At 39.8% G+C, this 26,546-nt stretch overlaps 1 protein-coding gene across 10 annotated transcripts in view; it reads right to left on the bottom strand.

The window, feature by feature from the left end:
* Positions 1-2,897: 2,897 nt before the first annotated feature.
* ZC3H13 (zinc finger CCCH-type containing 13) overlaps positions 2,898-26,546 on the bottom strand; it is a 57,964-nt gene continuing 34,315 nt past the window's right edge. For all 10 annotated transcript variants that reach the window (XM_073344631.1, XM_073344572.1, XM_073344595.1 and 7 more), the window contains 10 exons: positions 25,281-25,745; positions 24,044-24,226; positions 20,224-20,773; positions 15,919-16,022; positions 14,498-15,484; positions 10,935-11,435; positions 8,010-8,159; positions 6,983-7,183; positions 4,443-4,606; positions 2,898-3,392 (listed from right to left, as the gene is read on the bottom strand). In XM_073344631.1, coding sequence (XP_073200732.1) covers positions 3,222-3,392; positions 4,443-4,606; positions 6,983-7,183; positions 8,010-8,159; positions 10,935-11,435; positions 14,498-15,484; positions 15,919-16,022; positions 20,224-20,773; positions 24,044-24,226; positions 25,281-25,745 — 3,476 coding nt within the window. In that variant the 3' untranslated portion in view covers positions 2,898-3,221. The remainder of the gene's footprint in view (positions 3,393-4,442; positions 4,607-6,982; positions 7,184-8,009; positions 8,160-10,934; positions 11,436-14,497; positions 15,485-15,918; positions 16,023-20,223; positions 20,774-24,043; positions 24,227-25,280; positions 25,746-26,546) is intronic.

Here is a 26,546-nt window from a genome sequence, read left to right as displayed (position 1 = left end):
AGTGGTACCGTCCAGGCGGCAACTGCAGGGGTCTGAGCTGTGGCTTGCCTCTGGACCAGGAAGCTGATGACGGCAGTGCTACCGGTACCGGTAGAGACATAACATCTCGAGCCGCCTGCAGAGCCTCTGGCATGGAGGGCACCCGGATGTTCACGGAGGTCGGCTAAGGGTGGGCCAGGCTACTCTGCTCAACTTGAGTCGGAGGCCAGGAGGCCGATGGCGACCGAGAGCTGCCCAACATGGGTCTAGTCTCGCCCCTGGTCTTGCTCCGGTGTCTCGGGGGAGAAGAGCTCTTCTTAGCCTTTTTGGAGTGTCCAAGGGATAGGGAGCAGTGCCGGCTGGTGGAAGGCACTGAAGGGTCACTGCGCACCAACACCGCGGTGCTCAGTGCTGACTCGGAGTGGCTCAACGGTGTTGGGGTCAAGGCCGACTCCATCAAAATGACTCAGAGCTGAATGTCCCACTCCTCCTTGGTCTGAGGCCTGAAGGATCTGCAAATCTTGCAGCTATCTCTGAGATGGGTTTCCCCCCAGACAGCATGAACAGTCCATGGGCAGATCACTCACGGGCATCGACTGCTCGCAAGCGTCGCACGACTTAAAGCTCGGGGCATGCCCTGACCCCGGGCGCACTAAACTACATGTACTACTAACTATGAACTAGCAGAGTCCAAAAGGGAAGCTGCAGCAAAGCTGGAGCAGAGCAGTTCCGATGCACCTTCACTGGCAGCAAGAAGGAACTGAAGGTGGGGGGGAGCATGCAGCTCCCCTTATACCATGCCATGGCGGCGCCACTCCAGGGGTTGCTAGGGGTGCTACCCTATGGGTAGTGCTAGGAAAAAAACTTCCAGCACCGGTGTATGGGGCGAGCACGCACACCTATTGTGGAATGCACATGAGCAATCACTCGAAGAACTGATTTTTGTCACATTTCTATCTCATTGGTTGTTGCTCACACTCATTATATCTGATATACACTGCAGCAGTGGTTCTCAACCTATTTACCATTGTGGGCCCTATATGCAGCCCTCTATGTATAACGTGGGCTGCATTCACACAATATATATACTACCTGTATGGTACTGAGGATGTCACATGGGCCACAGCTGTGAGCTGTTTGGGCTGCAAGTGGCCCACAGGCGGCAGGCTGAGAAATACTGCACTACAGCCTTTTCAGAGCCAGGATTGTTTTAGTTTTTTTTTAAAATAAAAGATGCCTGAAAACCTCCTAGCACCTGCTGGGCATATCATCAATAGGGTGGACTACATATTAACAGAAATTCCAGGTTAGAATACAAATACTGTGCAGTGTGTGCATATGACTGATCACACCACACTGAAAGTGATGGTAATGAGTCACCACTGCAAGAACTTGTGGAGACTGCTTGAACCATAACAATGAGCCACTTCAGCTACAGAAATGTCACTTCAGGACACAAATCAGCAAAAACAGTTTGTAATGCCATAAAAAAATGGTTCCTTGGAACAGCTAGTCTCATGAAAGGTGAGAAGCTATTCTTGATGCAATCCCTGATAACATTAGGAATGGTTCAGGATGTAGGACAGAAGTGAAATTCCCCTTCCCTAAACTATTGTAAAATTAGCTAAATGCACTATGAGGGTTTTATAATTTATATTCTGAATTGGCCTCTCTCAGACAGGATTCCTGGCAACTCTTATGTTCTCCAAAACCAGAGGACTTCCCCACCTATAAACACATTCACATCACTTTTTGGAGCCTGTTGTTGCAATGACTGTGCAAGTGCGTTGCATAGAACTTTTTTCAGAGTCCCTTACTGCTACTACCAAAGCATCCAGGTTTCCTGCAGAGCACTGTAATGCACTTCTACATTCACAGGCAGAGCAAAGCCTCTCCACAGCACTCACATTTCTTGTCACACTGGAAGCAAAAGAGCATACTTAATTACTAGGGTTGAATTCAGTGCTGATTTCATGCAATACCATTAGATGAGAGTATATATCAGTGCTGCATTTGGCCCTAAATTCAAACAGCTACTGAGTGAAACACTTCACCACTAGCCCATCAAACCTACTCTATTTTGCATTGTTTATAGGGCAAAGTGAAATATATTCTTCTACACGTTCAATGTGTATATAGACTCTGACTGTTTTACAAAGAAGATGAATAAAGAAAGTTCATTGTAATTACAGACCAAACAGTGAATCTATTTTGTGTACTGCAGTCTTAAACAAGACTGTTTTAGCAATGAAACGTGTGTTTTGGAAAAGGAGATTAAAATAGGCTTTAACACAATTGGAAGCTATGATTTAATACATTCAGCTCAAAGGTTGCCTTGTAGCTATAAAATAAGCTAGAGCACTTTTAACGCCTAGACAGAACAGGTACGTTAACTCTTGCTCAGATTAAACTACTGGTGTGTGTTTAAAATACACATTAAATCATAAAAAGAGATTAATAGCTTATAAAACACGTAGGGAAGACCCCAACAGAATTAAAGTAATATAAGCCATTCCAAAAATGTTAACGTGAGAGAGATAGAAAGAACGTAAGTTTTATATGGGCCACGTTTTAGTTTAATGAGCATAAAACCAATATTGTAAAACTTATGCAAAGGCATATCCTATACAGGTATAACTATACCTATATGTATGCATACAACAAAGCTGCATATTTTCTTTAAAAAAATAACATGATTCTCTAAAAGGTACACTATTAGCATTTTGTGTGCATAACAGAGCTGGATGCCTGCATACTAGGAAAGCATACAAAATGGTTGCCTTTATGCAGAGCTACCTAAAAAAAGCTGAATTTGATTTCACGTTGATGGTCACATTGTTTTTAAGTATCTGCAATAATATATAAATTACTGGTCCCACAAAAAATGATTTCAGAATGGAGAAAAAAAGATACACAGACAGTTTTCTTCCTCCTTTAATATCAGGTGATGCAATAGACTTCTAAAAATGGACACCTTGAAATTATTACACTTGATGCATAAAACAGGTATGTGTTACAGTGTAAGATTCAATGTTATAAAAGTTGAAATGACCTGAAAACAAAGATCTTTGTATTTTTACTATTAGTTATTCCCTCCAAACACATAATAGAATTACCTGTAAAAACAGTCTTTTGTCCCATGTCTTACAGCTGCTTTCCAACCAAATCAAAAAGTTCAAAAAGCTATAAATATCAACATTACTGATGGGAGATAAACTAGGAGTTCCAAAGTGGATACTGGCTTAAGACACACATACTTCCTGCTGGATATTTGGCTGTGGAAGTTTAGTATCTTCTGTTTTTTCCTGCCCAGGACCTTGGCACACAGTCTTGCGTTTAAATAATCGTAGACTCAACCTTAACAAGTCACTGTCTACTACTGGGGAATTCGTGTAAGTTTGTTTTGTTGTGCCCTGTTTGGATTGAAGAAAGAAAAATTAGTGGCTTTTTGACAAGTGAGCTGAGATGTTAGACTCAAATATCCTCAATAATTAAATAAATAACCATATATTCTTGGAAATGGTTCCTCCTGGCATTAATTCTAATAGTAATTTTGCCTTTTCTATTGACATGCAAAGTCAGGACACCTAATTCAGCATGTGACAACTGACAAATCCTTAGAGAAAATATTTTACAGGAACAAATATTCAGTAATATTCCTAAACTAGAAAACTATACTTTTAAAAACACTATTTGTACAAAAGCTCATAGAATCCAAAGACATCAAGGGATTATTCAAAAACCATCCCTGCAACCACATCTTTAAATTATTTTAATTTATATATTTTACCTTTACAAAAGAGTGTTCCCGGAATTTAATTCAAATCTAGCATATGAGGGAGCACCCACCCCTAGTCACACATCTCAAATTAATCTCTTAGGCTAAAGTAAAATAAAAACCCCATGACCACTTAATACCAATGGAAGCCCGTCCTCCATTACATTTTAGTCAGTAAACATTGATTTTACCACATACATACAGACAAAAAAATATTTCCATCAATAATCAAAATGTACAAATAGGAAAAGTAAGAAAAAAAGCTGCTTGAGAAGTCACTTTGATTTAAGAATATTCGTTTAGTATGTTTTGACATGTGAGGTTGACAACCTGTGTTTTAACGGTTATAAAACTTCAACTTTGTGAACGTCAACATCTGCTGCCAAATACAATTTGACCTGACCACTCCCTTAATTTTGCACAACTGTGAAAATTTAAATCAATACAAATTGAAAAAATGCTTAAATACAAACATTGATATTATCCACTGAAATTATGAAAAACTAATCAAATTCTCCCAAGTCTCATTATTTGTGCATGGAAGGGGGTGAGAACAGAAAGATAGATCAGCAATGACATGTAAACTATATCAGAAGAAAAAGTTATATCGTTGTAGAAATATTTTGAAGGCAAAGACAATTCATGTTCTTATATTTTGTATGCTTTATGTAATCCATGCACTTGCCTTTTCATTTTTCACTAGCTGCTTGCGAATTGCAGAATCCCTTCTAAAGCACAGGGCTTTACAGCAAGGACCAAGGTTACTAAGAAGACCTGCTCTCTCTTCTTTTCGCAGTAATGCAGCCATGTTCAGGGCCCCAAGTTCATGTTCAAACAAATTTTCTGCATCTACAAAGAGATGATCAGCATATATAAGAATAACTTTGCCGACTGTGAAATATTTTTGTCCCACAGAAGAGTGAATTTGGTGAAGTTAAAAATTCTCACATGTGATTTATAGACTCCCTGGTCACGTATTATTTCTAAATTCTTGCCTAAAGTTGAATTCAGTGTTGGAGGAAATAGGAGACGAGGTGACTCTTGGCCTCTGAGAAGAATACAAACAACAGTTCCTCATGTCACCCTTTCCACTGATTGGTGGAGCAGCATTAAATAGAAGAGTCTAGAATGAGTGTGCTTTTCACCTTCAGCACTGTAGAGAAAGGATTATGATGGCAGTCATAACTAAGGGTTAAAAACTTGGGCACAGCTCTAGAACGGAAGAATGGGCTTCCTCGATGATCAGATGAGTGAGTGTGAAGACAAGGGGGTTCAAAGTTGGCATTAATCAAAGTCCTATGTTCCCCTTTTGTGTATGACATCACCATCAAAATGGGCCAGATGTAGCTAAACAGATGTGAGATGTAGAATATTTCCCCTTTCCTTAGTGCAGTTGCCACATCTCCCTCTGCAAAAGGGTGCCCATAGAGAACAAGTCAGGAAATAGATATTCTAACCAGCACACTCTTCCTAGGAGTCTCTCCCACCCCCAAAAAACTATCCTGTTGATGCTAAATCCATCCTCATCATCGTATCCACTCATCATACTCCACATCTGAACATAGCCTTTATATGAACAACATATCCTCATATTTCAATGTCTGTACTTTGACCCGTTAAACTTTTTGGGGAGATTGCAGATTATGTATTCCTTACGCCACCCATTCCTAAACCAAGTTTCACACCCCTTGATAATCTGTACCTTATTCCCTGACAACCAGAAACTTCTATGCTTAAACTCTGTACCGTTTTCTTTTTACTTCAACATCACCTTAATAAAATTATTTCCCCTTTCCCTAGTGCAGTTGCCACATCTCCCTCTGCAAAAGGGTGCCCGGGAAACATGGAGAACAAGTTAGGAAATAGATATTCTAACCACCACACTCTTCCTAGGAGTCTCTCCCACCCCCAAAAAACTATCCTGCTAATGCTATTCGGAATGGAAGCATTAATACTTCCTCTATATTCTGTAGAATATCTCTGCCAGAAGTGTCAGTGGGCAGCTGCAACAGAGGAGGCCAGCCCCATTGCCACTGCTTTTTGTTGGGGGAATCACAGAGAAGTGTGGATTTGGACCTGAGCTTCCTTCTACTCTTTTCCAGGTCACAACCTCTAACCCAGATAACATTGCCATCCATCGAAGAATAAAAAGGAGAGGACATATCCAAACTCACCTCTGATTAATGTAAAAACAAAAGGATAACATATTAAAGCTTAACAGTGTGATCAAAAAACTTGAGTTACAAAGTATAATGTGACATACTACAGAAAAAAAGCATGGCCTTAGGTACAATTCAGTGACATCTAGATATCAAAACTGTTTTATTTGGTGCTTGGCAGAGAGCATGAGCATTTTACATGAAGCCTCACATATGGCACTGTAAAAAGCAAGAGACCTGGGACAAGTCTAACGGATAAAGGTTCGAAGGCTAATGCAGAGATCTAGGCAGAATGCATACAGGGCATGAGGATACATTTTTTTAATCCACTTACAGAGTGATCTTTTGACCAAGCTGAGCAGGACATTTTTCAGACAAGGTAGAAATAAAAAGGTACTCAGAATCAAGGATGGGTCAAAGAAAATAACAATGAAGTTGCCAAGACAATCCAGAGGGCTGATCAGGAACTCAAGTAAATGACAGACCAACAGGCAACTTCAAAGCCAGCCTGTAACCAGCCTGTGGAGTCTGCCAAGGTACCAGATGCTGTTGCTCAAAGAGCATGTTTCACAGCTGAGACCTGGGTCCTAAGAAGAAACAGTTGTAAATAGTAGATGGGGAGGAAACAACTAAAGACTAGAGAATTAAATTCCAGCACTTGCTAGAAAATGGATAAGCAAACGAGAATCCCAAAAGTGGTTTTCTTCCTTTTGTACTTCAATTCACTGATGGAAGCAAGAGATCCATGGATATGAATAGGTGAAAAAGTAAACACAAATCAACCTAAATCAATGGAGCCACTACAATAATACAAATATACACCTATACCGGCAAGTATCAACATAATATCTATGTGCGTCTTGAAACTAAAACGCTTACTAGTTCATTCTTTTCAAAGACACTTTATAGACTCATAGAAGATTAGGATTGGAAGAGACCTCAGGAGGTCATCTAGTCCAAACCCCTGCTCAAAGCAGGACCAACCCCAACTAAATCATCCCATCTACGGCTTTGTTACTTTACTAATCCTGAAATGGCATTTTATCCCAGAGGGAAACAGAATTACCTTTAGGTTTTTCTAAAACTCTCTGGCAGGTTTCTTTAATTTTGGTGAAGAGTTCAGGGCCTGCAAGTCGTTTGGAAATGCCAACTCTCAACATAACAGCACATGGTGTGAATTTTAAGAGTGCCGCCCCAGGCTCCCGTGGCTCTTTTGGCTGCTTTGGCATAAGACTGGACCAATCCACATCTATGACATCAACAGGATCTGCAAAAAGATACAATGGAGAATGAGCTATCACAGTCATCCCTTATTATGATGAATGGCTAGCTTCATCTGGCGGCTTAAAGGTAGTATAAATCAGCTGAATATTGTTCAGAAGCCCTCTCAAAAGGTGAATTCTTTCATATTTCAGAATTAAGATTGTGGTGTCAAACTCAAGATGGTGGTGGTAAACTGGATTAAGGGATTCCTCCAAAATCTAGGTCTCCTGTTTGTATTTAAAAAGAAAACCCAATTTCTGTTTTTAATATTCTTGAAACCTCCTGATGAAGCAACTGCTTAGGCTCTGCTGAATCTGCGGGTCTGGAAATAGTCACTTCAGTAGGCATAGAAATCATAATAAAACTAGGAACACACTACAATGGACCTGATTTAAAATAGTTAACTGATTGGTGTATTAGACCAATTAACTGATTAGACCTTTGGCTGCTATTCTCTGCTGCAGCATTGGTGCAGGCAATAAAACATATCTGCTCTTTAAGGAGACATGTGATTTACTGGACAGAACTGGAGCGGTGTTTTTGTCTAACATAGCAGGTATGTTGTAGCCAGCATGAACATATCCCACAGGATTTAGTATGAAATGCCTTTCCTACATTGGGTAGGTTGATAGGCATTCAATTCATTAAGATACATTGAAAAATATGAATCTTGGAACCATTACAGTATCTAAAATTTCATGTCCCTTTCAAACACACCAGTTCCCTAGTAATAATAATGAATGGGATACAAAGATACTTATCGTTGAGTCAGCTGGTCCAATTTTTGCATTCAACTGCTAGTAAAAAGGGATTTACTATATATATTTTACCTGGCATCTTCTCATCCTCCTGTTGATCCTCCCTCTTTTCAGCATCATCTGCCAGAATTTCATCTAGTTCATCATCACTGATTGGCTCATATTCTCCAGCAGCAGATCCCAGTGATTGCACATCATCTATCTTGGACTCATCTTCTCCTCCTACAGAAACAGACATGCACTGCAAGCTTAAAAACAGTAATTTTTTAACATTTCAGCATCCTGATAACTAGGCTACTGCATGTATAGGCTTGAGCAAATAAACCTGATAGCTTTCTTGTGGAAGCACATTCAACACTGATAGAAGCTGTTCAGTTCTGCGGGTGGTCAAATAATTTTTTACACCTGACAGATAATAAACCCTTGAATTTAACCTGGCTCAAGTGAATTTCTACTTGTGCAATGTTAGGCAGCATGCATACTCAGGGTCAATAGGGTTAAAAGGAATACAGAAAGTGGTGCAAGTTTCATGAAGGTAGGTGTGTGTATCTTACACTTTCAAGCCCCTTTCTGGGAAGTGTAGAAAGGAGCTTGAAGATGGTTACACCAGGTTCTCTTAGTCTCTGTTTTGCTTGTTTGATAATTTGCAAACAAATTATACTACCCTACACATCACCCCTAAATTCTATCCTTTGAATTAGAAACACCACACTGATGTCATAATTACAATAACTTATGTCATCTTGCAGCCCATGGAGAAATGGCTGGGACTGTGCCCCTCCTCTGGGATTGAAAGCCCACCCAAAGCAGTAATTCACCAGCACAGCCCACATGCAACCCACACTCCAGATGGGCACCCACAATCCAGATAAGGATGTGTACAGCCAACTGGTGGTCATCTACTCCGTAAGTCACCTCAAAGACAGCATCGACAAGCAGGAGTAGACTTTCTGGATCTGGGCACCTAGGAGATGTACTGATTCAATCCACTGAGTGAGCAGCCTCTGCCAGCAGGACTCTGATCAAGAAAGAGCTGGAATGTACAGATACCCTCTCCTTGCAGAGTGTAGCAGAAATACTGCCACCTCTCTTCCTCGCCCAGAAGCGAAACTCTGTGTGTGTGGAAGCTACATCCAAGGGTATAGTTTGCTTGCCCTTGATACATTAAAAAATTATAAATCAATGCAGAAAACTCCGGGAAAGACAATAGTAAGAGTGTAAATTAACTACTCAGAACACCTGTCACTGCTTTGCAGGGAGTACAGCATCTCTGGCATCACTAAAGTCTTCACTTGATGCAAACACATTAAACGTTCAACACAAAATCATAACTAAGTAATTAAATCCTCACACATTTTATGTTAGGCCTATACACAATGACTGTAGCCTAAACAGAAAAAGACAGCTGGTGCTGCACCAACAACAGAGTTGAAAGTTGTATTAAGACACAGTCTCTTTTCTCTCGAAAGGGAAATTTTAGAATCTACACTAAATTTCACTCTGGATCTCATCATAATTTTCAGTGTCAAAACTTATGTAACAAACTCCAGATTTTCATGATACATCCTCTATTTTCTAATAGACCCTCTTAATACTGTACTACTGAACACAGCCGTTCACATTTTTTCTCAACTACATGCTTGAGTAGAGCAGATATTTTCTGATTTTCAAAAATCGAATGACCTCCTTATGAAACAACGTATGTGGCACACAAAATGTGCATGAGCCATAATGCAAACCTAACCACCAAAGTTCTTAGGTAATAATCAGTAGAAAGAATAGGAGAAAGAATGTGCATCACCCTTTTGTTTTAGCTCCCATTTTAAGAAATATTTTGCTTTGAATTACTGGAAGTGAATTAATTTCTCTCTTTTCCTTGACACACACAAATTAAAACTGTGCTATAATTAAAAAGGTAAATATAAACAAACAGATTTCAGACTGCTAAAAAGAACACAATACAATCAGGAAAAACTGAGTGACAAAATAATTAGGGAAGGAAAGTATGTGATCCTTTGGGAGAAGGTATGGACAATATAAACGTAGCAGGAAGAATTTATTGAATGTCAGAGACATGCACTGAGAATACAGTTTCTTATTCAGTCACAAATTTGTGCTTGTTCTTTTAGATTTTCCAAACAGGTTATAGAATTTTTCCCTGCTTCATAATGGACCAGACAATTCAATCTCTCTTAGATAAGTGCCAGACTCAAGCGACTTAGTTCAGCTCTTCCTCAGTGGGTTTTAAACGTAGTTTTCGCCTGAAGTGTTCGCCCATGTCTATGTTACCTTGTTTCTTAAACCAAAGCACATTTTTTCAGAGCCAGAAAAACTCACAAATTTTATTTGTGTTGAATAAAATTACTTTTCTGAAGTTATTCCTGGACAAGACCTATCGATCTATATGCTAAGAACTATACACATCTTAAAATTGTACCATCATCAGTTCTCCGGCAACTGGCTCTGTGGGAAAAAATAGCAAGACTGAGACATCACAAGTATTACCCTTTAATGATGCAACATTTTTTTAAAAAATGTAGGAAAATAAGACTCAATTTTCTTCTCCTAAACTGCTTTCTATTTCTCTACAGTTTTCCGTTTTAACTCTTCTTACCAATATCCTCCTTAGCTGCCACTCCCACACTGACAAAAAGGCTAATAGTGTAAGGGGGTGATGAAGAAAAGGGAATTTTTGTTCTTTAAACCACCTGACTATTCAGAAATATGGTGCCTAAGCAAATTAGGTCTCATTTATGTTTATTTGTCTCAAGGCTGCTTTGGAAGTACACAATTAACGAAACACATGCTAAAAAAGCTACTCATAGGGATTATGTCTCAGGGTACCTGTTTCTACAGTGGAAAAGCTGGAGCCAATCTGCATATCAGAGAGTGACCTTTCAGTGGAAAATTATTCTGATATGCTGTAGTTCGATGTTATGTTAAAAGGGGAAGGAGTAAAATAATTGACACACTAGTTTCTGTTCCAGAACATCTCACCTTCTAAGCTCTCCACTTTCTCAGCTTCATTTCCATCTTCAAATCCTTGTGAAGTTCCCAAGTCCTTTTCTGTCCTTTCCTTCTCCAAAGCTGTAGTGTCCCGGCAAACCCCATCAGATTCCTTTTCATGATCCCTGTCCAGTTTTGGTTCATTGCGCTTTGTCTCTGTTTGAGAAGAAATGTCAAGAGTTCTGTCCCTGTCTCTGTCTCTTTCAGCAGTATCAGGAAGTTGTCTCTCTCTTTCCCTGTCCAAGTCTCTTCTTTTTTCCCTCTCTCGCTCTCTGATTCTGTCACGATTCCGTGGCCAGTCTTTATCTACATCCCGGTCCCATTCTCTCTGCCTTACATCCCTCCTTTCTCTGTCTCGTTCACGATCGTGATCATGTCTATCTCGTTCTTGAAGCCTCTCCCGGCTATCAAAGGACCCAGATCTGGAATGGACCTGACGATCTGATTCAGGAGAACTTCTTCGTGAACTGTGGCTTCTTGAATCTTGACGATCTGAATAAAATATTAAAGAGACATGACTGTAGCAAATGAATGCAGTACACATTTATCTGTATCAAAACAGACAAAAATATCAAACACAACATTTTTACAAACTCTGATGTCAAAACAGACCTTTGAGGGCAAGAACAACACAGAATGAAGATTTCTTCACAAAAATCACCTCTATGTATTTGACCTTATTCAAGGGCATGACTTCTCTCTTAATTAACCCCTCCCCCCCGGAAACATTTTTCAAAAGCTAAAAACTGCTTCTTTAAAATCAAACTGTAGGCATTTCTGTATTTTGTATGTGAAACAAAAGGAGGGAAAACAAGTGTCAACATTTTGAAAATTTGCCATTCTGAAATCCAGTAAAGCCATGGTTGGCAAATAAACTTGTTCTGTAATGCCATCATATGTCAATTTAAATCAAGATGTGGATTGACATTTGACTGGGGCCCTCCAGGATATACCAAACTGTGGCAAGAATTTCGCATTTCCCCCTTGAGTCAGTACTGAACCAATTCTTCAGCATGGTTTTAGGAAATAGTGTGTTGGTGGAGGGTGCGTTCTAACCTATAAAAGAGGAAAACCAATTATCTGATCACTTGTAATCATCAACCATTTCAAATCAAGCAATGGTTTCTGCCTAATTTCTCCTTGCAATTCCATTCAGAGACTATTCTTCACTTACAAGAAGTACTTTGTAGCACTGCATGAAATGTTAAAAACAGCTTCGTTCAAACAGACATGGCCATATTTCCGCAGAGGGTGAAAATATTTTCTATACATTCCTTACCTGCCCTCAACAATCTTTAAATGAAAGGTCCTAGGCATGTGCAAGTTATGAAGATTGACATGTTTATTAACTAAGAGCTACCAGTATAGCTTTCTTCCCTCACTGAAGTTAAAGACCCAGTAGAAAGGCCGACAGTATTGTCAGGCCATCACACATAACCACTGCCCAGCAATAAGAGTACAGGATAGAGACAGAGGACCAAGTAACCGCTGCCCAATTCTCTGCAAAACAATAGAAAGTTTAAAACAAATATTCCACTGTGTCCAGTATCACTTAAAGGAAACCATCACCTACAAAAAGCTTGTTATTGTATTTAAAGATCCACAACTTTAATTAGTATGTGTAAATGCTGTTTATTTTGAAATGTTTTCATATGGGTATATTTGTGTTCTTGACAGTATCTTACTATAAGAACTGGCCATACTGGGCCAGTATACTGGGCCAGTATGGCCATACTGGCCATACTGGGTCAGACCAAAGGTCCATCTAGCCCAGTATCCTGTCTTCCGACAGTGGCCAACACCAGGCGCCCCAGAGGGAATGAACAGAACTGGTAATCATCAAGTGATCCATCCCCTGTCGCCCATTCCCAGCTTCTGGCAAACAGAGGCTAGGAACACCATCCCTGCTCATCCTGGCTAACAGCCATTGATGGCCCTATCCTCCATGAATTTATCTAGTTTTTTTGAACCCTGTTATAGTCTTTGCCTTCACAACATCCTCTGGCAAGGAGTTCCACAGGTTTACTGTGTGTTGTGTGAAAAAATACTTCCTTTTGTTTATGGCAAACCTTTACATATTTGAATCCATCAGGTTTAAAAAGTGTGGCACAAAGTCCATGTATTTTCTTGATGCTAAATCAAGACGTTTTAGGAGAAGCTTGGTAGGATTATTATCCTAATTTGAACTGAACTGGACTAGAAAGTGCAGGAGAATACTCTGGAGGCTTGTCCAGACCTCTGAGGAGACAACTGGAAGTCACAGCCACATTTTTTCATCAGAAGACTGTAGGGAATAAGTTGGACAACAGAAACATCACCACAGAAGGTGTTGATGGAGATTTCACCTTAAAATGGAATCTGTAAATAAAATAAGGATACATAATATGGGGACATATTTTAACGTCCTAGAGGGTTGAATCCTCTGTTCATGGTTTAGCAATTAAGTTTGAAGATCATCCCTCTAGAGCAAGAAAATTTTTTCAATATAACAGCCTACCTGAAACAAATGGGGTGGGGGGGAAGAGACTTGAAAAACAATGCTATCTGGTCAGGGGTCAGGTCAAGTCTTTCAACCCCACAGCAGCAATCTCAGATTGCTATGTGTCAACAAAAATTATCTGCCATCTGAAAAGGTTAAAAAATAAATCAGAGTTTGGGACACAGAAGTATGCCAATTTTGTCCTGACAACATCCAGGCTGCTCTTACTTCTTCCCTGCTCTCTTTTCATATGGAAGAACGTCCACTGATAACTCTATCAGGCAAACATCTAATTGTTCCCCTTCTGCCAAGTGGGTGAAAAGCATTTTCAGTACTGCTAAGTTACGTATGATTTAGTACAGGAAGCAAGAAGAAAGCTGGAGCTCTCAAGCAGCCAGTTCGTTTCATGAGACCAGTAACTCTCCAATGAAGGGACCTAACATCTTAAATAATTTCTTGCCCGTTTTTCTCACTTTCCACAGGCATAAAGCTAAGCAATTCAGTTCCAACTGATTATTTTGGTTCAGGGCAAAGATGATTTTCATTTGTATTAAACTTACTATTAAGGGCCGCAACCTAATGACTTCACCACAAATTTCTCTCAGGAACCATGTTGAACATAGCTCCCTGAAACATGTAAAATTTAACTTCATGCATATAATTTCATAATTTCAGTATTAAAATTTAATTTCTATTTGTTTATAATTTTTAAAATACATTTTATATAATCAAATTACTACTGTGCTCTGTGTTAGCATAAGAGCTTTTCTAATTTAAAAGTTTAATTAGTTCTACAGATATGTTTTAACCCTTACAGCATAAATTGCTATTTCTTGTTGAATATTCCAGGCTCAGCAAAGGGATAATTCATCCCCATTGATGCCAAGAGTTTTAAATCATAATCTGAAGGAATATTCAATTCCCTCTAATTTTGTTATGGAGGCAGAAGAGACTTTTCCTTTCATATCCAATGAACCAAGAGCTTAAGGCCATGCTAGAAGGATTTGGAAGTGGAGTCTATTCACTTTCACACAGTATGATATAAATCAGTCTCGTTAGGACAGTATCTTATTACCTGAAGACGTGCTGCGGCTGGGTTCCCCTCGTTTCAACTGATCAATTCTGGACTTCCGTTCCCCAGTGATTTCTAAGCTTTTTTTCTCTCTGTCCCTGGAGCTGCTGTGCAGGACCCTTTTCCGACCTGTCTGGTCATCTCCACTGCGATGAGCAGATTCATTGGAGGGTGATCGAAGTCTGCTTGATGTATGACTTCGATTGCTACCAAGACTGCTGCTGCGCTTCTGATCCACAGGTTTGCGATGAGGTGCATCTTCTATAGTAACATGTGGGGTTTCTACCTTGTCTCCCCTCAGTCTGTGGCTTTTCCTGTGGGATTCTTCAGTGCTTCTTTCTGGAACAATGATTTCACCACGTTCTGGAACATCTTCATCTGACCAGTCACTAAATGTTGTCTCTTCTCTTTTTGGAGCAGCTTCTACTGTCACAGCTTTCTCAGCTACTGCTTCAACCAACTCCTCTTTTGTTGTTACAGGGGGAGTTCTTGGGCCTTTTTTCTTTTTATGGTGCGGGACAATTTCTTCATCAGAAACCTCAGAATCACCCTTTGACCTCTTACGCTTCTTCTCAACATTCTTCTTTTTTGGAATTTTCTTGGGTGAAAAGACCTGGCCCTCCTCTACAGTTGACTCAGTGTACCGTTCCACCCCGATGTCATCATCTTTTTTCTTCTTTGTGGTCTTTTTCTGCACTTTAGATTTCTTCTTATTCTCCTCATGTATTCTATCAGATGCATCTCGTTCTTCAGAAGGGTGATGTCCTAAGCTCTCTTGAACCCTGGTTCGTGAGTTTTCAGTGACTTCTGTTTGTTCTCTCTGCTTATCTCCTGAAGACACCCTCTCTTTGAACTCTGGTTCTTCGTAACGTCTTGAACTTTCCTTTCTCTCTGGCTTTCGACTCTGCCTGTCTTCTGTAAGGTGCGTGGGGCTGAGAGATCGGGATTCTTGTGGTCGCACAACCTGACTTAACAGCCTGTGCTTCTCATCTACAAGTGGAAAAGATATATATTTTTATTGTTCAGGAAGGGGAAAATACACATTTTGTGCATCCTGTACATACCAAAGGAAGCGTCAATCAAAGCAATCCATTATTTCCAGCTACATTCTTCAAGCTTTTAAACATCTGGAGTATCAATGGATTTTTTCCACTTTTAATAGATATGCATCTTAAAGACAAATGTTGAGGTTGCTGCCCCAGGACAATACCAATATATTATAACAAAATTAGCATATAGAATAAACAATATGTCAAACATGTAGCCCCACCACTCAACAAGAAAAACAGCCTTACAATGAAAAAACAGGGAGATGACACTTTGAAAAGCTTAATCCCTCATTTTCTATTTAAGATTGCAAGGAACTTCTTCATAGTTACAGGTTAGCCTATATACTGTGGCAGAGACAACCCACTTCTACTTACTTTTATCATCTCCACTGTTGTAGGTATCGCTGTCAGGAGAATGTTCACGGCGGCGCTTGGGTGATGGACGAGGACTAGGGCTACTTTCATTTCTGTGACGCTTCCTATATTGAAAAAATAAATGCAAATTCCATGCAGATTCCTTTTAAAAAAAAACAGCTGTATTTCTTTATCACCTCTGTAAATATCAGAACCACCACCTGTACTTTATGCACCTCTCTCAAAATACAAGGTACTAAAAGATGTCCCACAATTTTCTAGCTTCATTAGCAATACAAAAAGTGTAAAATTTATTCCATTATTATTATTCCACGGTATGCATCCGATGAAGTGAGCTGTAGCTCACGAAAGCTCATGCTCAAATAAATTGGTTAGTCTCTAAGGTGCCACAAGTACTCCTTTTCTTTTTGCGAATACAGACTAACACGGCTGTTACTCTGAAACCTGTCATTAGCAATACAGTTTCAAGTAAGATCAGTTTTGTTTGCACTCCAAATACTTAAAATACTTTCCTTGATGAGACTTCCCAACTTTTAAACAAAACATTATTTAAGATGATCACTGTGTTTTAGACAAAGGGAACTTCCAACCTTGTTAAGTATTGTTTCTGAGATGATCTTAATATCAATGTTTTTTGTGACAAAGGTCCCACACTAGCCCATACAGATACCTAGAATCCTATGAATCAGCAACACAGGCTATGCCAGAGGGGCAGTCATAACCTGCAGCACCATGGTGGGCAGTTCAGCCACACCAGCCTTAAACTCCTAGGCTACGTCTACACTGCACTTTCGTCGGTAAAACTTTTGTTGATCAGAGGTGTGAAAAAAACCAAACCCTGACCGACAAAAGTTTTACCAACTAAAAGCACCAGTACAGACAGCACCATGTCGGCAGGAGACACTTGCCCACTAACAAAGCTACTTCACCTTGTTGAGGGTGCTTTTATTTTGTCACCGGGAGAGCTCTCTCCTGTTGACAAAGAGCAGCTACATTGCATACCTTACTGTCAAGGTTCCTCCCCCACTCTGAACTCTAGGGTACAGATGTGGGGACCTGCATAAAAAAAAACCTCCTAAGCTTATCTTTACCAGCTTAGGTCAAAACTTCCCCAAGGTACAAAATATTCCCCCCGTTGTCCTTGGACCGGCCGCTACCACCACCAAACTAATACTGGTTACTGGGGAAGAGCTGTTTGGACGCGTCTTTCCCCCCAAAATACTTCCCAAAACCCTGCACCCCACTTCCTGGACAAGGTTTGGTAAAAAGCCTCACCAATTTGCCTAGGTGACTACAGACCCAGACCCTTGGATCTTAAGAACAATGAACAATCCTCCCAATACTTGCACCCCCCCTTTCCTGGGAAATGTTGGATAAAAAGCCTCACCAATTTGCATAGGTGACCACAGACCCAAACCCTTGGATCTGAGAACAATGAAAGAGCATTCAGTGTTTTACAAGAAGACTTTTAATAAAAAATAGAAGTAAATAGAAATAAAGAAATCCCCCCTGTAAAATCAGGATGGTAGATATCTTACAGGGTAATTAGATTCAAAAACATAGAGAACCCCTCTAGGCAAAACCTTAAGTTACAAAAAAGATACACAGACAGAAATAGTTATTCTATTCAGCACAATTCTTTTCTCAGCCATTTAAAGAAATCATAATCTAACACATACCTAGCTAGATTACTTACTAAAAGTTCTAAGTCTCCATTCCTGTTCTGTCCCTGGCAAAGACGACTACAGACAGACACAGACCCTTTGTTTCTCTCCCTCCTCCCAGCTTTTGAAAGTATCTTGTCTCCTCATTGGTCATTTTGGTCAGGTGCCAGCAAGGTTACCTTTAGCTTCTTAACCCTTTACAGGTGAGAGGAGCTTTCCCCTGGCCAGGAGGGATTTCAAAGGGGTTTACCCTTCCCTTTATATTTATGACACTTACAATGGCACGTCTGTAGTAGCACAGCAGTGCTGCTGTAAAGTGCGCACTGTAGACACAGCCTTAGTGATGTTTCATCCTCTTTCTTCTAGGCTGATGCTCAGAATTCCAGTACCAAAACCCCTTTAGGACCTTTTTCTTGCCCTTGGTAAGACAACCAAAAATGACACAGAAGTGACCTTAAAAGGAGTTCCTGCTTGAGGCTGAAGAAGAGATGGAGCCAACAAGGAGCCCACACTCAATGGCCTTTGGGTGTGGAACTAACTTTCTTAGCACTGAGGAAGATCCTGGCACTGTGGGAGTAGTCACACATTGTTCCACAGGAACAAATCTATTTGGTGCCAAAGGTGTCTTCTGCACCAATACACCAACAGGTTTTTGCTTGTGACCTGGATCATATTTATAAAATCACCTTGGTAAGAAAGGCTTAGAACCCACACTGCCTATTGGTCTGGGTTCCAAGTGTGACAGCCCTCCACACCAAGAATGATCCAGAGAAAAAAGCTTTTCCCAGGAAGTACATACATACAGACGTGTGTATCTACTTCCAGGAGGAAGGAGCAGCATGATGAATACCACTTAAATCAATCTGGCATTCCTGTCCAAGTCTTTGGAGACACATCTGACGAAGGCCCAAAATAAAAACAAAGGACCAGAGTCTGGCCCCTGTTCCCACTCCTTTGCATGACTCAAGTGGTGTTCAGGCTGCAAAGACTAGAAAGCTCAGGATTCTACTGGAGCGCTGGAATCACTGGTAATTTAGAGTCAAGGAGAGGTTGGTTGCCTGAATACAGCTGTACATCTGGATGCAGAATGGGCCCTTGAGGGCTATTGCAACTTCACATAGTATAAGCTGCTTGGAGATTGCTCTAACTTAGACTAACAGTTAAACTGGGCCCTAGTTTATTTGCATTTATCTATAAGCATGCCTTCTACTTGGAAAGGAAAGTGGAAAGGTCTGAGGCAATTCTTTGTTCCTGTAGGAGTTCCACAGTTTTGCACTAGCAACTGAGGTCTTAACTTTTGTAGACAAAACAGTGAAGGTGTAACACACTGAAATGCTTCTCCTGCCAATGTAATTCCCCTGGTATGCAGACACAATAAAACCACCTCAACAAGAGGTGTAGGGCTTATGTCAGTGTAGTTAGGGCAATGCAGCATCTGTGTAGAAGACCCTGCATTCTTTACATTGGCTGCTCGCTGGGAGCATGGCAGCTGACCCAACTATGGGTGTGGATCTCCCCGCCAGAAGTGAGAAGCCCGAGGCGGCTGCCCCCTGCTCCTGGCTGGGAGTGCTGAGGTGAGAAGCCTGAGGTGGCAGTGTGGAGCTGCATGGAGTTGAGAACCCTCGCTTTCACTCCCCCACATTGCCCCTCTTCAGTCAGTGGAAGCGCTCCTGGTGATGACACACACCACTGACAGAAAGAGGGTTGTGTGGCCATCAGCCACTGCAATAATTAATGCGGTGGCTCTAAGTCGACCTAACATAGGTCGACTTAGCTTTGTAGCACAGACATAGCCGAAGAAAGCACAAATAAACTTAACCCTTTCATTAAACTATTTAATTGTGCCAGTGGAATGGAGATGATTTGCAGCTTGATCCAGAGCATGAAACTGAAGTATTGCTGGGACAGCTGAGGAACTGGTCCTAAAAGCGAAACAGTGCAAGCTATTTCCTTTACAAACTAGCTAACCAACAATATATGAGAAATTAAAGGAGCTTTGAATAAAACCCAATAAATTGCTTTGAGTGCAGTGAAAAGATCCCAATATCCACAGCTGGCTACATAAAGAACTGATTGGGGTTAGTCTTGTAGCCCCATTGAGCACTGCTTTAAAGACAGTTCACAAAACTCAGACGTGCATCCTACAAGTGGAAATACACAGAGATCACTCCAATGGAGAATCAAGAATTTATTTGCCAGAAAGATCAAGAAAAACGTTAAGTGCAAAATTTATATTATCCTTCTAAACTTTTTAATTATTTAAACTAATTAGATTTTTAAAGAAAATTAATTCTGTATTTAAAGAGTAAATGCTGTAAGTTTAGGGAGGATATGCTATCTTATTCTCACATAACAGAGGTTTCATCTCACCTTTAAGCAAGAATCTCAACACAACCACAACCTAGGATCTGCTACAGTAACATCTGAATGAGACAAAGTGAACTCTCAGAGATTTGCTAGGGGCTCTGGCGTCAACACATAACCTTTACAAGCTACTACTAGCAGGTGCCGCTACTTGTGCCGTAGCAAATATCTGGTTTACAACAATGAAAACAGAAACAGTTACACCATGAAACATTAAAGGATCGCATGGTATTTTACGTTTTTGGTGAGAAAATAAATCACATGCAGAATCACTTACTTAGATTTTCTCTCCTCATGGACATCTCTTGTATTCCTTTCTTCTCGGACATCCTCTCTCTTATCTCTGCGGTCATCCCTTCCTTTTTCTTTATCCTCCCAGTCTCTCGGACGTTCTCGTTCCTTATCCCTGTCGCGACCCCGTTCTCTCTCGCGCTCTCGTTCTCTCTCGCGCTCTCGTTCTCTCTCCCTTTCCCGTTCCTCCCTCTCTCGCTCTCTTTCTTTCTCTCTCTCCCTTTCTCGCTCTCTCTCCCTCTCTCTGTCATGGTCTCGGTCTCTGTCCCGTTCGCGTTCTCTGTCTTTGTCCCGCTCTCTCTCTCTCTCTCGTTCTCGGGCACGATCTCGTTCTAGTTCTCTTTCCTTTTCTCTCTCCCTCTCCCGGTCTCTCTCTCTTTCCCTCTCTCGTTCTCTCTCCCTCTCTCGTTCCCTCTCCCTGGCCCTTTCATCTCTCCTATCATCAACCCGGTCTACCCTTCGTTCTTCTCTCCTTTCATCACGCTCAAGATCATCGCTCCTTCCTGGGTGCCGTACTGGTGAGCTTGGTCTTTGATCTGTAAAGAAAGTCAAGTTTCACTGCCAGTGACTAATTAAATGGATATGCCTCTCACAGTACACTAATCATTTAAAATTAGAATAGAAGCTTCTGTATTCTTATTAAAGTAGAAGGATACTATCTATATATCTGCATTAAACATAAACCAGAAGCTTCTTACAGAATGCTGGAAAAGGTTCTGAATGACATGAGGGGAAGGGCACTATCTTGAAATATTTTTAAAATGAAGAAATTTAAGTCTTTTCTACTTAAGCTTAAGGTCACTACAAACCATGACTATAAAGGTTTTATTTTGTATAAGTCTATTCCCAGTAATTTCAAAACTTTATCTGCTTGCCATTTGACTACTACTATTGCCAAGAGCATGATCAGATATTTTCTATACGATTTCAATTAAACAGATGTTTAAAACGACACTCATTTTAAAATGAAGTTTATCATTCTATTAAAGAATGCAGGATTTTACTTTACTTCAATCCATTCTCAGTTCTACGGTCCCTCTAGCCAGCACTTTCAATACTTAGAAAAATATGAAACAGACTGGCCCAGTGGCTCATCATCTGATCATTCAGGTGACTCAGACCAAGAGAAGGAAGCAAAGGGGAAATATTGGAAACATCAGAACTGAAATCATTCGAACATTCCTTGCGGCTTCACATGCAAAGCTGTTATAGGCATAGCCCACAGGAACTGGTGGTGATGGATGGGGGAAGAATACATGTGTAAATAGGAAATAACTAGTCTAGAATCACAGGGAAAGCCCTATTTAACTTGAATATTAGCAGCAGCAGGGGAGGAGGAAAGACTAGAAAGGAAGACAAATTCTGATGCCTAGGTCCTTAGCAACAAAAAATATACATAGTTGCAGACATCTAAATCTCACTTAAGTGGATATAAATTGCAACTAATTTGCATCAATAACTATACTGTTATCTTAATTCCATTTTAGTAAAGAATAATGGAAAAATCCTCCACGGCATATGCTAAAGACTTTATGTAAAGGGGTGGAGGAAACATTTGTATGAATAAAGGAAAATGCAGATTTGATTTTTTGTCCATTATTGCAAAGCTGACATAATGCATATCTCCATACATTATTGAGAGAATATCCTTCAGGGGCATACATGTGGAGTTTGAACAGAACTGAGTCAATAAAACATACGTTCCCATCAGTTTAATCAATTTTCACCTGCGAGTGAATTAATAATGACTTAATGCTCCCTTGATTCCAGGTAAAATTAAAAGTAAATAGGAATGACATTTCCTGCTATGGCCGAAACAATCATTTTTTGGATATGAATCGTTAGTTCAGGCAACTTGGGTCCAGATACAGGATTTACATTCTTTATGCTGGTATGCCCACATCATTTCAATACCACTTATTGCAATAGTGCTACACTGTAATTCAAGTTCTTCATGTTTAAACTATTATTTTTCCACAGTGTATTGCCATGAGGAGTGGTATTAAGTATCTGCAAACAATGCTTAAATGTGAAACACGACAGACATCTGGAAGTATATATTTGCTAAATACACATGGGTATGGATGGATTAATAATTACTGCACTATACGTTCACATCTTTCTCCTTTGAAACACTATACTTGTGTTTCGAAACATCAGATTTAACTTTAAAAGTATTTCTGTTTTAGCTGAATATACGATACCTAATCCAGAAAATCTGTATTTTAAACCATATTAAAAACGACTCCTAGTGCATTTGGAAAGAAGTAAAATTTTCTCGTATGTGTTCCCTTTTTAAAGCACTGTCTTAGTATTTCTCAAACATCATGTAAATCGGTACTTAAAATTAACTCTTGGAGAAGATTTTAATGTTAGAAAAACTCCAGGTTTTTTTTTTTTTTTTTTTTTTTTAGAAACAGAGCAAAGTAAAACCATAGGAGCTAAGGAAAGATACTTAAGCCTGACTAATTCTATTAGAGCTCCTTACAAACATTTATTGTCCTAATGAAATGCACTTCACTCTAAAACAAATGGCTTGCCTCCCATAAATTTCCTTTGTTTTACTGGTATCTTTATATTTACTTCTAAGTTTAAGATTTTTACTTAGGACTCAATAAGACATGAAAGTTCAAACTGCACTATAATTTAATCAGCTGGTTACTGCAAAGGAGATAGAGATAAAAAGTAATTAGAAACTGCCAATGTCCGGGACACTTTTAGACTGCAATCCGTAGGCTAAGGACAAGAAGGAAGCTGCGGATTAGGTTCAACAAAATCCTTCATTGAAGGTAGAAGAAAAACTAAAGCAGAGCAGCAGTTAGAAAAACTTCCAGAGCTTTTCACAGGAACAGAAGACATGACATATTGTGCTGCTCTGTGGAGAGAAGAAAACTTGACAGAGTAGTGCCAAGGAATGAACACAGGCAGCATCTGGGATTCAATGGCCACATCCAACACAATCAAAAGCTCCCTGAAGATCAAAAATTCATTGTAAGTTTACATTTATTCTCCTCACTGTCCCTCAACCCTGAGTTTGCTTTAATTAAGCTCTCTTGTTCTGCTAACTGAGGAAGTCAGCAAGCCAACTTTTTCAGAAGCCAACTCTAGGATGACTCTTCAGACTGAATGTTAGAACAAAACACCCTAGGGACAATTTCAGCACTCTTTCTGCTATGAAAATGAAGTATCTCATGCTAATTCCAAAATGGCAGACGCTTATAAAAAATTGGACTCTCCCCATCCTCACCAGCATCTGTATCAAGATTTATTAGCCATATGACACTGACCACAGCAAAGCATTAATCAATATTAAATTCCCAAGTCAATAAAATGTCATACTGTATTAATCACAGTATTATACTGTGCCTTACTTTAGTAGCCAGTCAAGGTTAGCTAAACCTTTGCAACAGCATATTTAAATACTAAGACAAAAAATATTCTGTATGAGTCTATATCAACAAGTAACATTGTATTGAAATGCGACAGTAGGCACATGCTCATGTATATAAACAGGTAACATCCTCCAGAAAATAACAATGAAAAATGTGCAGTTCTTTTCAACTTATTCATTTTACACTGAAGTCACCCCAAGCTGTTTGCTTAAAACATAATGAATGAATAAAAACAGCAGTGGGGCAATGCCATAAGCCAGTCCTGGGAGAAAAAAAGCAAATATTATATAGCTGTGTTAATGACCATTTGTACTAGATATGTCAATTTTCATTAGCCTCAGCACAAGACTGATGCCAAACTCCAATATCAGGTCAGCTGTATGTTTCTGAATTAGTGCATGCATGTTTGCATACCTCTCTCTCTGTTGTCACGTCTGTCCCTTTCTCCATGTCTTCTTTCGAAGGATGAATCCCTTGCTTGCTCTCGATTGTCATAGCGGTCTCGGTCAGGATAGCTACTCCGTGATTCCCAGCTGTCATGGTAGTTGCCACTACTGCTATGACTGTCAACTTGAGATCCTCTGGTTGCCCTACTTCCTATGGAAAACATTTTCTCCCGCCGTAAGAGTTCAGGTGTAAGAAAATCCCTTGACATTTCACAACAATTAACTATAAGATTTAAAATATCTAAGTTCATTTAATTATACCATTGAAACAGAAGTTAAAGTCTAAATTCTATTTGACACAGAAAACTGTTTCAATGCTCAACTCCCCATCCTGATGAATTTAAAAGTTTATAGTTAACAAATCTGATACACGTATTTGGGATAATGAAATGACAACCTACCAAAACCAGAATTAAGATGCTGCACTTGTGTTCTAGGCAGCTGCAAATTATATACACCATGCCCAAATACTGTATTCTATTTTCAGGAGAAATCAACTTCCTCTAGTTACAGTATAGGGCTTTGACTGGTAATAAGGTAGCAAGGAGGTGGCAGAAATTTGTCCTTAGAAGAACATAAGCCTGCAGACAATGTGCAGAAGGAAATGAGCAGACCAAACAGTCAAGAGATAATGGAGGTTATTTTAAAATTATTGGAAGCTTTTAAAAAAGAAAATAAAAAAATTGTTACACTAAAAATAAGAAACCAAAGCAAAAAACAATGAATACAGATGACCAAATGGTGATAATATAAAAGAATTAACAGTTCTTCAAATACAAATTACAATGGAACGGGTTTTGGAAAGCCATAGATAAAGTTACATATTTTGTATGTGAGAAAAATGGGAGGAGAAGTTGAACCTGGGTATACATGCGTATTTGAGAAGAAGGAGGAGGGGTTGTGCAATGCATATGGTTAGAGAATCTGCCTCTGCTAGTCTTTCATTACACTTCAGGCTCTTATTTGTATTTCATGGCCCTTGGGAGAAGCTAAGGTTGCAGATACATTAAACAGAGTGGCGCAGGATGCCAATGCTACACTGTTTTAATGAATGGAAAACAGAGGAGTGCTATGCATTTAAGCAATAGCAGTTCTGTTTTGATGAAAATACCACTTAAGATAGCTCTAACAGCATATGCTTATTTGGCAGAAATTCATCATCAAATAATGTAGTACAGACATTGAAAAAATCAATCATATAGTACCTTTGTCAGATAATTCTGGACCTCTGCCTCGACTTCTGCCAGTCCGGTCACTTCTAGTTTCATTTCTTGACTCATTTCTGGATTCATTCCTTGTGTCAGCACGGGAATTCTCTTCTCTACCATGGGTTCTTCCATAACTGCGTGGTTCCTCCTGATACTGGTCTTCCTTTTTATGGGTATCTCGATTCTCTCTGTCTCTGTAGTCATGGGTATCTCGTATAGAACGTGAGTCTCTCTGATCACGGCTATCTTTATTATCTCTGCTGTAATCCCTTGTATCCCTGGAGTCTCGAGTGTCCCTAGATTCCCTTGGCTCCCTGCGGTCTCTGTTATCCCTGGTATCCCTCCGATCCCTTCCATCCCGAGATTCTCGGTCATCTCTATGATCCCTGGAGGTACTCTGCTCTTGGTCATAATCTCGTTCCTCTCTGGTTTCCCTCTCTTTCTCCCTTTTTCCTCTAGTTTCTGGAAAACAAAAAATTTAAATGTAATATTCAGCTTGATTAAAGTCTGTAATACTAGATTTTAACAATCCAAAGTAGAAAGGATATAAAATGATACAAGCAAATTAGATTTCTTACATAAAAGCCTATGGGGAGAGATTTACAAAGGCACAAATTGGAGTTGGGTGCTTAACTACCCTTGTTGCTTTAGAAAAATCTCCCCCATGGATTTGAATCTGTGACCTAGTGAGTATCACATTTCATTGTTTAGAGATTAAATGTATTCAGTAACTTCAAAATGTGTTAGGATGATAATTTGCTGCAATAATTTTAGGACCAGGAGCATATTCCTTTACAGAGTGCTGAGTTCAAGTGCTTTTCTTGTGGTAATTTCTCTTTTCAATTCCTTATGTACCTGACAATGTGCTCAGAGTGTATCTACGCTATCATCTTTGTTAAGATCTCTCACCACTGAAACCTGATTTTTAAAATATTTATTCACAATATGTTCCTATTATATATACACAGCAGAACCCTATTTATCCGATCTAATTGGAACCGGGGCCAGACTGGATCATCAAAAATTCAGATTATCCAGAATGGGAAAGTGTGAGACTGCAGCACCATCTAGCGGCTACCAGACAGATCGCTCACTTCTGGACCTGTGCGCGCTGGTTGTTCGGTTAATATGGAGAGACGGGTAATGGAAGGTCAGATAAATGGGGTTCTATTGTATTGTCTTATAGCTGGTCTATAAATCTTGACAAATGTTCTCTTCATAGGTTTGGGGGTGACAGTATTTTTGTTCATCAAGACTTGATAG

This window comes from Lepidochelys kempii, chromosome 1 (assembly GCF_965140285.1).
Source record: "Lepidochelys kempii isolate rLepKem1 chromosome 1, rLepKem1.hap1, whole genome shotgun sequence".
In the NCBI taxonomy this organism is placed as follows: Eukaryota; Metazoa; Chordata; order Testudines; family Cheloniidae; genus Lepidochelys; species Lepidochelys kempii.
The sequence above is the reverse complement of the archived record's forward strand: the minus strand, read 5'-3'. Positions and strand labels throughout refer to the sequence as shown.